General features: G+C 42.1%; 1 protein-coding gene across 1 annotated transcript; it reads right to left on the bottom strand.

Annotated features, from left to right (window-relative positions):
- Window positions 1-483: 483 nt before the first annotated feature.
- ZNF329 (zinc finger protein 329) lies at window positions 484-13,498 on the bottom strand. The gene is made up of 2 exons (XM_047094409.1): window positions 13,464-13,498; window positions 484-3,001 (listed from the first exon to the last, which is right to left on the bottom strand). Exon 2 carries the CDS (start codon window positions 2,991-2,993, stop codon window positions 1,368-1,370), a length of 1,626 nt encoding a protein of 541 aa, XP_046950365.1. The 5' UTR covers window positions 2,994-3,001; window positions 13,464-13,498; the 3' UTR covers window positions 484-1,367.
- Between the last annotated feature and the right edge of the window lie 852 nt (window positions 13,499-14,350).

The following is a 14,350-nucleotide window of genomic DNA, read 5'->3' as shown; positions in this document are numbered from 1 at the left end:
GGCAGCTCTCCCCTGGCCAGCACTGTATTTCCCCAGGAGGGATGTTCCCAGATCATCCTAGACCTCTCAACAGCCTCCCACTCCCTATTTTCTCAGCCCTATTCTCTCACCTCCAGGTCTCCAAAAAAGGAAATTATTCTTATGCCTTGGGTCACGGGATGCCCTGACTTGAGAGAAACTTCTTCCTGGATGCCTTTCATCCATACTTATAGCTGCCCTGTGACGCTGAACTAGCCCCTTTTCATTAAAAAAAAAAAAAAAAAAAAAAAAAAGTCCAAAGAAACCCCAAATTTGCCTTTTGGCTTTCTCTTTTTATTCCTTATCAAAATATTATAGCAACAATGTATATTTTACAATATAGAAAAAATCAGACATGAATGGAGGCCCCTAAGAAAGCCATGTTTATTTCTCTATGACAAATTTCCAATCTACATCCGTATGTGCACATATCTTTACATGGCTGTAGTAACAGCAAGCCTTCTATTTTATGCTTTTTTTTATTGTTGTTGTTGCCTTCCATATTATAAGCATTTTCAACATGGTAACAAAACCTTTATAATCATGGTTCGGCATGACTGCATGGAACAAATTAGTAGTGTACTAGATGAACAATGGGGAGTGATAACAGAAATGTAAGAACTCGTTCTATTTTTATTTCCACAACTAAAGCAACGCATCACATTTCTCAGCAGCAACCTTTCCATCTTAGTACAAGCCCGCTCCAGTATTAAAAGGGAGAATTTCATTGTTCATTCACAAGCAACGTCCTCACCTACTTGCCCCTTCCGAAATAAATCCTGAACATCTGACGGGGCTGTAACATAGAAATACATACAAACAGCAAAATCTAACTGCGATTCTGTGGTTGCTGTGGGGTGGAGTGTTGTATGGGGTCTATCACCAGGATGTCTTTGTTGACACAGAGTAGACGGTAAGAGCTCCTGCCACTAATTACACTTGATCCTAATAAAAGTTTGCTTATGTACGAGGCAGATGTTCCTCATTAAAGTATTCCACATACTGATTACACACTGAACACATCCATAGGTTCTTTCTTAAGCACTCTGATGCATCTTCAGAGTACCTTCTTGACATCCACAGATTTTATTCCAGTGTGTGTGCTATTATGTTTGGTACTAGCTGCATCATTCCTGAAGCCTCTTCTACATTTACTACTACCCTGTGTTTTCTCCAGGAGTTCCTCAACGTATAGATTTAATAGTATGGCTAAGGAATGCCTCACATTCATCAGTTCACTGAATAGCTTAAAACATTATTGTCTGACAGGGAGAAGTCACCTCTGAAGACATTCCTCCTTCACACAGCTTCTTGAGAGCCAGTCAGTAGATGAATGTGGCCCACAATCATTATGCTTCCATGGGCTGCTCTCCAGAGTGTTTTCTTTGATGTCGGATGAGGGACGAGCTCCTTCTGAACGTTTTCCCACACTGAGGACACTGGCTGGGACCCTCCCTGCTGTGGAGTCTCTGATGTACCGCCAAGTGAGAGTTCTGCTTGAAGGACTTTCCACATTCAGGACACTGGTATGGGGTCTCCTTTGTGTGAATTCTCTGGTGCTTGGTCAGACAGGAACTGTCTCTGAAAGCTTTACCACACTGATTACACTCGTAGGGCTTCTCACCAGTATGAGTCCTCTGGTGCCGGATGAGGCCAGCAATGTTCCTGAAAAGTTTCTGACACTGGTTACAGCCATAGGGCTTCTCACCAGTATGAATCCTCTGGTGCCTGATGAGGTAAGCACTCTCAATGAAAGTTTTCCCACACTCTTTACATTCATAGGGTTTCTCCCCAGAGTGAATTTTTTGATGCACAATGAGGTGAGAGTTTCGGTTGAAGGACTTCCCGCACTCCACACATTCAAAGGGCTTCTCTCCAGTGTGAGTCCTCTCATGCTGGGTAAGGTATGAGCCATCCCGGAAAGCCTTTCCGCATTTGCTACATTCATAGGGCTTCTCCCCAGTGTGGATTCTGAGATGCACGGTGAGGTGGGAGATGTCGGTGAAAGGTTTCCCACACTCATTACATCTATATGGTTTTTCCCCTGTATGAGTTCTTTGATGCAAAATCAGTGATGAATTTCGGTTGAAGGTTTTCCCACATTCTAGACATTCATAAGGTTTTTCCCCAGTGTGAATTCTCTGGTGTTGTGTGAGAGCTGACCCATCACTGAAGGCTTTCCCACATTTATTGCATTTATAGGGCTTCTCTCCTGTATGGATTCTTTGATGCACAATTAGGTTGTAGTTTTTGGAGAATGATTTTCCACATTCAGTACAGGTATAAGGTTTCTCTCCAGTGTGAGTTCGGTGATGCAAAACAAGAGAAGAGTTCCGTTTGAAGCATTTGCCACATTCACTGCATTTATACAGTTTCTCTCCAAGGTGACTCCTCCTGTTTTCATTAAGAGACGAACTCAGGGTAAAGATGTCCCCCAAATCCTTACCTTCATACAGTTTCTTCCCCTTTTTCAGTACTTTTGGTTCACCAAGAGGAGTAAAATGATTGAAAGATTTAACACTTTCAGGGTATTTATAGGGTTTCTCTCTTGTTTGATCTCTTCCAAGTTGAAAAACCTCGCCAGAATGGTCGAAGGCTCTTCCACAAGCATCACTGTCACTAGTTCTCTTAGCTACGTAATTTTTTGCACAACTGTGTAAAGCTGGGTCGCAATCCAAACTTTTAACATCTGAGTCACGTATATGAAAACCATTTGTAGGAACTCTCTTAGATGGCAGAAGGTCTGAACTTGCACTCAAACGCTCCCCAAGTCCAGAATATTCACAAATTATTTCCTGAGTCCCTGGTTTCTCCTGAGTTAAAGCTGACTGCCTCAAATGTCCCTCCCAGTTCTTACAGTCCCGATTATTACCTAGAATGGAAAGATGGGAACCCTCTCTTGCAAATCCTTCCATTTCCACGTCACAGGATAGTTCTTCCTCAGGAATATTCTGAGGTGTCATTTTCAATCTCATTTCCCAGGCTGAAAAGTAAAGAATGAAAAAGACTTAAGTACATAAAGTTATATCTGAAAGGGAATAAAAAATGATGACAGGCCAGGTATGTGAATCCATATTTTTATTTTGTTATTAATTTTGCCCGGCTTATTTTTTTATTGAAATAAAGATGACACACTATGTTACATTGGTTTCAGATGTACAACACAGTGACTTGACAAGTCTACAGGTTATGCTATGCTCAGTACAAGTGGCTACCATCTGTTACCATATAACACCATTACAATACTATTGACTATATTCCCTATACTGTACCTTTAATCCCATGACTTGTTCACTCCGTAACTAAAAGTCTATACCTCACACTCCCCTTCACCATTTTGCCCATCCCCACATCCCTCCCTTCTGGCAACCATCAGTCTGATCTCAGTTTGATTCTACTTTTTATATGTTTGTTCATTTGGGTTTTTTTGATTCCCCATATAAATGAAATCATATGGTATGTCTTTCTCTGCTTGACTTATTTCACTTAGCATAATAGCCTCTAGATCCATCCGTGTTGTTGCAAATGGCAAAATCTCACTTTTTTATGACTGAGTAATATTCATAAGTATGAGTAATATGTACATAGCACAATCTTTATCCATTCATCTATTGATAGACACTTGGGTTGCTTCCATATTTTGGCTATTGTAAATAATGCTGCAATAAACAGGGGGCATATACCATTTTGAATTAGTGTTTTATTTTCTTTTTGGGGGTAAATACCCAGGAGTGGAATTACTAGATAATATGGTATTTTTATTTTTAATTTTTTCGAGGAAGCTCCCCACTGTTTTCCACAGTGGTTGCACCAATTTACATTCTGTGCTGTGTATTTTTACTTTTTCAAATTAGTATCTGTATAAGGGGAAGGTAAAGTGAGACTTTAGGGATGGAGGCAAGAACAGGTTAAAAGAGCCATACAGCATTTCATCTTCCTAGAGAAGAAGCAGGAAGAAGGGTAATGGAGAAAAATATTACCAAAAGAATGAAAGTGAGATGTGGGAGATGAGAGGCCAGGTGTCACTGCTCACTGGAACACCACCTTGGCTACTGTGTGCTTATTCTACCACCCACTACCCATATCAACAATCAGGACACATTTTCAAAGCCCCAACTTCACAATGTGCTTATGACAGTGCTGAATGAGCAGTTTTTATCCCGGCTTTGTGGTCGAGTTCTGCTTTCACTCCATGACCTGGAAGTTCTGAAAGTCCTGGAGCTGTGAATGACCGCCCCTCACCGTTATTGTGAGAGCTAGGTCACGTCTGAGTCTAGCTCTGACATGGGAAATGGATGCCATTCTGTAAGTGGCTACCAGTGTCTCCACCATTACTGATTGTCCTCTAACCACCCTCCCAACCCTTTGCATGATATCAAGACAAATGACTCCTCATATTTTGTAAGCAAAATGAAATAAGATCCTTACCTCAGAAAGAAATATTTTTTTAAATATTCTAAATGGAGAAAGATCCCAACGTAATATCAAAGTTTAAATCATGTAGGACACCTTCATGATCAACAAGCAAAAAACCGGGGCACCTGGGTGGCTCAGTCAGTGAAGCATCTAACTCGATTTCTGCTCAGGTCATGACTGTACAGTTCATGAGTCCAAACCCTGTGTTGGGCTCTGTGCCCTGACAGCCTGCTTGGGCTTCTCTCTCTCCCTCTCTCTCTGCCCCTCCTCAGCTCATATTCGTTCTCCCTCCCTCTCTCTTTATGGCGCCCCCCCCATCATAAATAAATAAACTTAAAAAAAAAAAAAGCAAAAACCATACAGATAAAGATGAACAAATGTGGTATCAACGTTTTAAATTTCCACACCAACAAAAACACAGTAAGAGTCAAAACACAAGTGGCAAATGGAGAAACAATATTATAAAATACAAAAGAGGCAAAGGAATAATGCCCAAGATCTATAAAGAATTCTTACAGAACAGAACAAAAAAGGGGGGAAGGAGATACAAAAAGGCACTTCATGGAGAGAAAATTCAAATATCCTGAACACAGGAGTATCTGCTCATTCTCACCATCACTGAGACAATTATAAATTGCAACTTTAAGAACACAAAATATGTAGGGGTGCCTGAGTGACTCAGTTACACATCTGACTCTTGATTTCGGCTCAGGTCATGATCTCAGGGTTGTGGGACTCAGCAAGGAGACTGTTTAAGAATGTCTCTCTCCTAAAAAAAAAAAAAAAAAAGTCTCTCTCCTTCTCTCTCTGCTCCGTCCTCATTCACATGTTCACTCTCTCTAAAAAAAAATTAAAGGGGCACCTGGGTGGCGCAGTCGGTTAAGCGTCCGACTTCAGCCAGGTCACGATCTCGCGGTCCGGGAGTTCGAGCCCCGCGTCGGGCTCTGGGTTGATGGCTCGGAGCCTGGAGCCTGTTTCCGATTCTGTGTCTCCCTCTCTCTCTGCCCCTCCCCCGTTCATGCTCTGTCTCTCTCTGTCCCAAAAATAAATAAACGTTGAAAAAAAAAAATTAAAAAAAAACCACAAAATATGCACTTTTCATATGAGTAAAAATAAAACAAGCTGTGAGAATAAAAACCATATGCAGCAACCATCCAAATATAAAATGGGCATATTCCACTACCCAGCAATTCTACCCAGCAACACTACTTAGGCATCTCAGACTCAAAAAACATGGAGTCTCAAGCATAAATAGAGAGCAATCTATACCTAAGAAGATAGTCTTAAAGACCAGCAGAAAGAAGAGAGAACACTGGTGAAGGAGTAAAAAGTATCGTGACAGACCACTTGAGAGAAAAATAGAAACCTGAAAGTATTGGAAGCCTACTTCAAAAGTGCTGAGGGAGAGGCAGCTCTTTCCACCCACGGACCCTGTCCCTGTGCTTTCATAAAACCATCTTTTTCTGCTCTGGGAAAAAAAAAAGTGCTGAGGGGGAAAACCTCTCGGATACACTATTAATCAAGAGTGAGGGTGAGAAGGGGCATCTGGGTGGCTCAGTCAGTTAAGCGTATGACTTCGGCTCAGGTCACAGTCCATGAGTTTGCACCCCATGTCAGGTTCTGGAGGCTGCTTCTCTCTCTCTGCTCCTCCCCAACTCATGCTCTTTCTCTTTCTCAAAAATAAATAAACATTTAAAAAAAAAAAAAAGTAAGGGTAAGACAAAGAGAGCTTCAGAAAAACAAAAAAAATTTATCTCCAAGGACATTAGCCAGAAGAATTAGAAAAAGTTGTTTTCTTCACCAAAAAAACTCACAAAAAAACAAAAACAAACAAACAAACAAAACCAAAACAAAACCCAGAAGGAAGAAATGCAAAGAAAAGGAAATGATGAACTTGGATTTAAATCAAATCCAGGGGCTCCTGGGTAGCTCATTCAATTAAGCATCCAACTCTTGATTTTGACTCAGGTCATGAACTCATGGTTTGTGGGTTCAAGCCCCAGGTTAGGCTCCAGGCTGACAGCACAGAGCCTGTTTGGGATTCTCCCCCCATCTCTCTCTCTCTCTCTCTCTCTCTCTCTCTCTCTGCCCCTTCCCCGCTCATACTTATGCGCTCTCAAAATAAACTTCAAAAAATATATACATCAAATCTAGCAATGACCATATTATATGCACCAGTATCATATAAAATGCAGCAATAACAACTGGATGAAGAGCCATGAGTCAATAATTAGAGCCTAACAAATGCTTTCCAGGTGCAAGTGGAACATTTGCTAACACTGACAATACCAGGCCAAAGAACAAGTTCAACCAAAGCCACACCACAGTATGACACGGACCACAGCCTCTTGACTACAAATGTGGTCATGTTAAAAACGAGTAGCAGAAAGAAAACCAAACATAAGAAAAACAGTAAGTGGAGTGGCTGCGTGGCTCAGTGGGTTAAACATCCAACTCCTGATTTTGGCTCAGGTCATGATCTCACAGTTCATGAGTTCCAGGACAGCATGAGGCTCTGTGCTGACAGAGTAGAGCCTGCTTGGGATTCTCTGTCTCTCCCTCTCTCTCTGCCCCTCCCCCACTCATGTTTTCTTTCTTTCTCTCTCTCTCTCTCAAAATTAAGTAAGAAACTTAAAAAAAGAAAGAAAAACAGTAAGTAAAACAAACCTCTATTTTTTTTGGAAAAATGAAAACCTATTTCTCAGTAATTCACAGATTAAAGAGAAATCTCAACAAATTAGGAAACACCTAGCACCAAACTAAACAATGGAACTGGTGTATCTCAAAACATGTGGCAAATGAGGATGCAGCTAACAGTTCCTCAGAAAGTGTTGGCCTTGTGGGGTGCCTGCACAGCTCAGTTGGTTGAGCTTCCCACTCTTGGTTTTGGCTCAGGTCATGGTCTCACACTTTGTGGGATCAAGCCCTGCCTCAGGCTGACAGCACAGAGCCTGCTCGGGATTTTCTCTCTCTCCCTCTCTCAAAATAAATAAACTTAAAAAAAAAAAAAAAAAGTTGGTGGGGCACCTGGGTGGTTTAGTTGGTTAAGTGTCCAACTTTAGCTCAGGTCATGATCTCGCGGTTTGTGAGTTCGAGCCCTATGTTCTTATTTGAAATGCCGCCAGTCTGTTATTTGAAAAGCCTGACAAAACAGGCACACTTTGGTGAGAGTGATCATAAAAAAAAAAGTCACACAAGGGGCGCCTGGGTTGCTCAGTCGGTTGAGCGTCCGACTTTGACTCAGGTCACGATCTCGTGGTTTGTGGGTTCGAGTTCTGTGTTGGGCTCTGTGCTAACAGCTCAGAGCCTGGAGCCTCCTTCAGATTCTATGTCTCCCTCTCTCTCTGCCCCTCTCCTGCTCGCGCGCTCTCTCTCTCAAAAATAAATATACATTAAAAAAAAAAAAAAGCACATATAAGCATTATCAGTCATGAGAAGGGGATTTAACTAAGAAACGGTAGAAAGTTACCAAAATGGCAACTTGGATTTATCCTAGGAATGCAAGGACTGGGGTACATTAGAATGTCAATTGATACAATTCCCCATATTTTCAGATAAAAGTAGAAGTCCTCTACACCCTATCTCAAAAAATTAAGAAAGTAATTTGTGGAAATCTCACCCAGATTCATGATCAAATGCTCTCAATTAAAGTGGTAGACCCCTTTGGTGTGCCTGAGTGGCTCAGCTGGTTAAGCGACTGACTCAATCTCAGCTCAGGTCTTGATCTTGGGGTCATGGGTTCAGTCCCTGCATTGGGCTCCACACTGGGCATAAAACCTACTTTAAAAAAAAAAAAAAGTAGACCCCTTTAACCTATATTAATAAATTCTGAAAGTACTTTAAGGAAAACTCCAATTCCTGATGAAAATTCTTAACAATTAAGGATATAAGGAATCAAGGTAAATATCACACCTAATAATAAAACATCAGAATAGTTTACTTTAAAGCCAAGACCAAGACCCTAGAAACCTGCTACATCCACAGCATTCAATAGTGATGTGGAGGAGCTAGCTGCTCAAGAGGGCCATGTCCCAGATGTCACTCCTGGTCATTATGAGTTCTTCACCTACAGGAACAGGCCTCCTGAGGCTGCCTTGCCACCATACTGCATGTTTCCCATACTAGACCCTCTGAGTACACTGGGGCCTGGGTGGCCTTGGATGTCCTGTGAAGACAAGATGGAAAGCACCTTCCTAGAGGTCTGTAGGGGAAGGATGAATGTGTGTATTTAAAAAAACTAAGTCAGACATATACACCATGATACCACTTGGGGAAATTTTTTAGACATACAAAAATTCTGGAAGTAAAAATATTAAAATGCCCTGGCAAGATACCTACCAAAGCTGTGATCACGACTGTTCTGGGAATATGGAAAATAGGCCTTAAGGAGTAAAGGGAACATCCATTTAATCTATAATAGATGCTTCCTTTATTGAAATAAGAGTTATTCACCCTTAAGAAAGTGAAATGACAACCCACCAAATGGGAGAGAATACTTACAAAGCATACATCTAATAAATGATTTGTATACAGAAGATATTAAACTCTTACAACTCAAAACCAAAACAATCCAAATTTTAAAAATAGGCAAAAGATAGGGGCACCTGGGTGGCTCAGTTGGTTAAGCGTCCAACTTCAATTCTGGTCATAATCTCATGGTTCGTGAGTTCAAGCCCTGTGTCAGGCTTTGCGCTGACAGCTGAGAGCCTGCTTTGGAATCAATCTCTCTCTCTCTCTCTCTGCCCCTCACTCTCCCTCTCTTTCTCAAAAATAAATTTTTAATTTTTAAAAACAGGCAAAGGATCTGAATAGACATTTCTCCAAAGAAGACATCCAGATGGCCAACAAGCACATGAAAAGATGATCGACATCATTGTCATTAGGGAAATTCTAATCAAAACCACAGTGAGATGCCACTTCAAACTCACAAGTGTTGCCAATATAAAAAACGGACAATAACATGTGTTGTGAGGATGTGGAGAAACTGGAACCCAGTTTCCAGTTGGTGGGAATTAAAATGGTGCAGCTGCTTAGGATAACAGTCTGACAGCTCCTCAAAAAGTTAAACAGAGAGTTATGTTACCCAGAAATCTACTCCTACCTATCTACTCAAGACAAATGCAAACATATATCCAAACATAAACTTGTATGTGAATTGCAAGTTCATAGCAGCTCTATTCATAATAAACAAAAAGTTGAAACTCAAATAAAATGTCCATCAACTGAAGAATGGCTAAACAAAATATGGAAACTCACACAATGGAACATTCTTCAGCCATAAGAAGGAATGCGGTACTGATAAATGAATGCTTCAACAACATAGATAAACCTTAAAAACATTATCCTCAGTGAAAGAACTCAGACACAAAAGACTATACATTGTGTATGATCATATTTATATGAAATGTCCAGAACAGGTAATTCTATATAGACAGAAAGTCAATTAGTGGTTGCTAGGTGCTAGGAGAAAGAGCATGGGGTTTCTTGTTGGCCTGATGAAAACATTTGGAATTACATAGCAGTGATGGTTGCTCAGCTTTGTAAACATACTGAAAGCCACTGAATTGTGCACTTTGGATGAATTTATGTATGTGAAGTATATCTCAATAAACCTGTAATAAGTCAATGCATGCTTAATAAATTTGATAATTATTAAGTTATTAATAAAGTGTCCAAATTTTGATCTTGGCACAGGTCGCGATCTCACAAGTCATGAGGTCAAGCCCTGCATCAGGCTCTGCACTGACAGTACGGAGCCTACTTGGGATTCTCTCTCTCTCCCTTTCTCTCTGCTCCTCCCTCCCTCTCTGTTTCTCTCCCAAAATAAATAAATAAACTTAAAAAAAAAAATAACACGGAATAGGTTAAGATATTTGCAAATCATATATATGATAGGGCACAGATATCTGGAATAAATAAATAACCCTTTCAACCCAATAATTAAAAGATGAATAACCCACTTAATAAACGGGCAAAGGATCTGAACTGATAGTTCTCCAAAGATATACAAATGGACAAATAAGCACAATGAAAAAGATGCTCAACATCATTAACTATCAGGGAAATGCATATCAATACCACAGTGAGATACCACTTCATGCCCAGTAGAATGGATATAATCAGTCCCACTCCTAATGCAGTTATCCAAGAAAATAAAAAAATACATCCACCCCCACAAAAGTATACATGAATGTTTACAGAAGTGTTATTCCTAATATCCAAAAAGTGGAAACAACTCAAATGTTCATCTACTAATGAACGGAAACAAATGAGGTGTATCCATACAATGGGACATTACTTACACATAAAAATGAACTAGGTACTGATAGATGCTGCTACAAGGATGAACCTTGAAAACATTATGCGAAGCCAAAGAAGCCCCCCCAAAAAGGACTATATATTGTATGGCCATTTATGAACAGTTTAGAATAGGCAAATGCATAGAGACAAAAAGATTAATGATTGCCTAGGGCTCAAAGGGATAAAAGAGATGAGGAGTGGCTGCTAATTGGCACAGGTTTTCTTTTCCTTTTTCTTTGGGGGGGGGGGCAGAGGTTTTCTATTGGGGGATAATAAAAATATTTTAACTTGATAGTGGTGATGGATGCACAATATAGTGAATATACTAAGAAGCACTAAATTGTATACCTTAAAGGGTTAATTGTATATACCAATAAAGCTGTGAAATATATCTCAATTAAGCTGTCTTTAGAATTTTTAATTTCATATTTATTTTTGAGAGAGAGACAGAGCGTGAGCAGGGGATGGGTAGAGAAAGGGAGACACAGAATCTGAAGCAGGCTCCAGGCTCTGAGATGTCAGCACAGTCTGACCAGAGCTCTCGATCATGACCTGAGGCGAAATCGGAAGCTTAACTGACTGAGCCACCCAGGCGCTACTCAATAAAGCTGTCTTAAAAAAAAAAAAAAGGTGATGAGTCTGCTGGGGTCAGAACCACTTGTCTAGATCCCATTGGAATGCTTCTGATACCTTAAGATTTCACAAGAGAAGTAACAGTTTTATATGGATGTGCCAAGCTTGTATAGAAATCTATTCCAAGGCACTGACGTCTGAAGGGCTTTATCCCCAGTCTCTACAAACCTGCAAAGGGTTCCACCTAGGCTTGATGCCTGCATGTCTGACATCAAATTGTGGCAGACCTCAGCTGTCCAACCCCATCCACATGGTTCCCCCCGATCTCTTTGGACCACCCATGATAATGTTTACTTTACTTGTTTAAGTGATGTATTCTTTAACAAAAATAGTTTCCTACCAACTTCAACTCTATCCTAATGCCAATTGTGACAAAGTGTGACTCCATTTTGATGATGACTGCTAGCATTTTTCAAGACTCCCCTGTCCCCCCCTACTGCCCCACATGTAGGTAAGCTAACTAGAAAGCCTGTGTACTTTCTCCTTGGTGTTAGCAGGGTGCTCACACCATGCAAGCCCCAACAAAAGCTAGGCCACCCTCATCCCAATTCCACTCTCTAATCACAGTTAAAGCCCAGCCAGTCTCCTTTTCCTGCTCTCAAGCTCTTTTTGGATTACCTGGGGAAATCTGCCCTACTCTCCCAAGAAAGTCTTATTATGTGAGTAATAAACCTTTTACTCTCTTGGGAGGGGTGTGTGTGTGTGTGTGTGTGTGCGTGTGTAAAATATAAAAACAGTATGTGTGTGCACATGTTTGAGGCAGGGAGAAAAGAAAAGCTAATGTGACAAAGTATTAATAACTTGAGAATCTGGATAGTTTTACAAGTCTTAATTGAACTATTCCTGCCACTTCTCTGTGTGAAACTTTTAAAAATAAAAAAATTGGGTGTGAAGAGAGAAACAAGCAATAGAATGGAGGAAAGTTCTGCTGGGGGTGGCAGGGGGAGAAAGAAAGAAAACAAAGGCTTGGTAGTCAACACATATTTTTACAAGCTCAAGTCCCTAACAACCAACTTTTTTTTTTTTTTAATTGGCAAAGGATAACAGACCTTTCTGTGGTCATGGTAATTCTGATAAAAGTTTGGGTAGTATTTGTCAAAACTATGCAGTGGTACAATGAAGATCTATGCATTTCACCATCTCACTGTAAGTCAATTTTGCCTCAAAAACTTAAAAAAGCAGTAGTGTAGTGTTTGAGAGGGAAACATTGAGGGGGAAACACTGTACTATCTGCAACTTACTTTGAATGCGCCCCAAAAAGATTAATGAATGGCTGAAAGGATGGACAGAGGAAAATATACGGATACAGCAAATATACATCAGATGTTAACGGGTCGGTATGAGGTCGCAAAAGTATTTCAACTTCTCTGTATGTACAAAAACTTTTGGGGGGTTAGAGGGATTAAAAAAAAAAGAACTACTGGGGGTTAGAGGAGTTAAAAAAACATGAACCACGAAACCAAGGAAGAGGAAGGTGAAACGGCCCCTAAACAGGTGGAACAACGCGGCCCTGAGAGTGGCAATATCTGACTTCCAGGTATTAGGTGGAGGGGAAAAAAAAAAAAAACAAAACAGGTGCGGGGTGACACCTGCGGGACTCCGTGAGAAATGGCACAATCTACCGGCGCAACGCGGCCACTTGGGCCTGAGACCCACCGACGCGGATCTACCTACTATCCGGCAGATGAGCGGTCGACTAGGGGTTCGCCCCAGCGGCCGGGCCAGGACACCCGGCAGGCCGGGGCAAACGTTCCCTGGGGAAGGACCAGCCGGATACGAGCGCAGATACCCTGAGCAACGCGAAGGAAAGAGTTGAGACGTCTTCACCCGCCGGGGGCGTCCACCCCCACCGGGGAACGTCCACACCAGCGGCGGATTTGCGTCTTTAGTCGCTAGGGCAGCCATGCCCCGGGCCGACCCGCGCCCCTACGAGCCGGACGCACCCGCTCCACCCGTGAAAACCTCCCGCGGACGCACCGGACACACCACACCGACATCCGGCTGACCCCTCCCCGCCTCCACATACCCCGCCCCCCACATCACTGTCCGGAGGGAAAGTGAGGAACCGAGAAGCCGAGGGGCGCGGCGGCACTCACCTCCCGCAGGCGGGCGGCCGGGCCCGAGGCGGCGGCCATGTTTGGGGCGGGTGCGCGTGCGCGCGCCAAGACCCGGATGTGTGCGTCCCAGGAGGCTCCGCGGCCCCGCCCCGCCCCGGGCAGTGGCGCGGCGGTTTCGGGACTTCCGCTGTTCTGGTGGCTGCGCGGAGCTGTAGACCCTCCGCGACGTCCGTGGGAGGGCTGGGGTCAGGACTCAGCCGGCGGGTCGTGCGCCTGTGCCTCACTCAGCCCTGACCCCCACCGGCGCGGGTCGTCGGAGAAAGTTGCCCGGAAGAGCTGTCCTGTCGTCTCCAATTATTTATTCACCTATTTATTGATATCAATATGGACTCGTGGGTAATTTTTTTCTCCTGTGGTTTTAATCCGACGCCATTATTATTGTATACAGCCTTATTTTTACTTACTGCGTATTTTATAATTTTGAATAAAATAATTATCTTACTGTATATATATATATATATATTTTTTTTTTTTTCAGAAAAATCTGTTAAAATTCAGGAGCGCCTGAGTGGCTCAGTGGATTAAGCATTGGACTTCGCCTTGCATCATGATCTCATGGTTCCTGGGTTCCAGCCCTGCCTCTGGCAGCGAGGAGCCTGCTTGGGATTCTCTCTCTCTCCCTCTCTCCTCCTCCTTGACTCGTGCTTTCTCTCTCTCTCTCAAAATAAATAAACTTTAAATAAATAAAAATAAAATTCAGATTAAGTACACTCATTATTCATTGACAGTATTATTTACTTAATCAAAATAAGCTACACAATTTTTAATGTTTATTTATTTGAAGAGAGAGAGTAAGTATGGGAATGGCAGAGAGAGGGAGTGAATCCCAAGCAGGCTCCATGCTGTCAGTGCAGAGCCCCTTTCCG

The sequence above is a fragment of the Lynx rufus genome, unplaced genomic scaffold, assembly GCF_022079265.1.
Source record: "Lynx rufus isolate CCGP_SWC_20201006 ecotype Redwood Valley unplaced genomic scaffold, mLynRuf1.p SCAF_39, whole genome shotgun sequence".
NCBI classification, from domain to species: Eukaryota; Metazoa; Chordata; class Mammalia; order Carnivora; family Felidae; genus Lynx; species Lynx rufus.
This window is presented reverse-complemented; position numbering and strand designations above follow the sequence as displayed.

Bases quoted from the DNA above. Each gene is read 5' to 3' on its own strand.
- ZNF329 (XM_047094409.1), bottom strand. From the start codon at position 2,993: ATGAGATTGAAAATGACACCTCAGAATATTCCTGAGGAAGAACTATCC.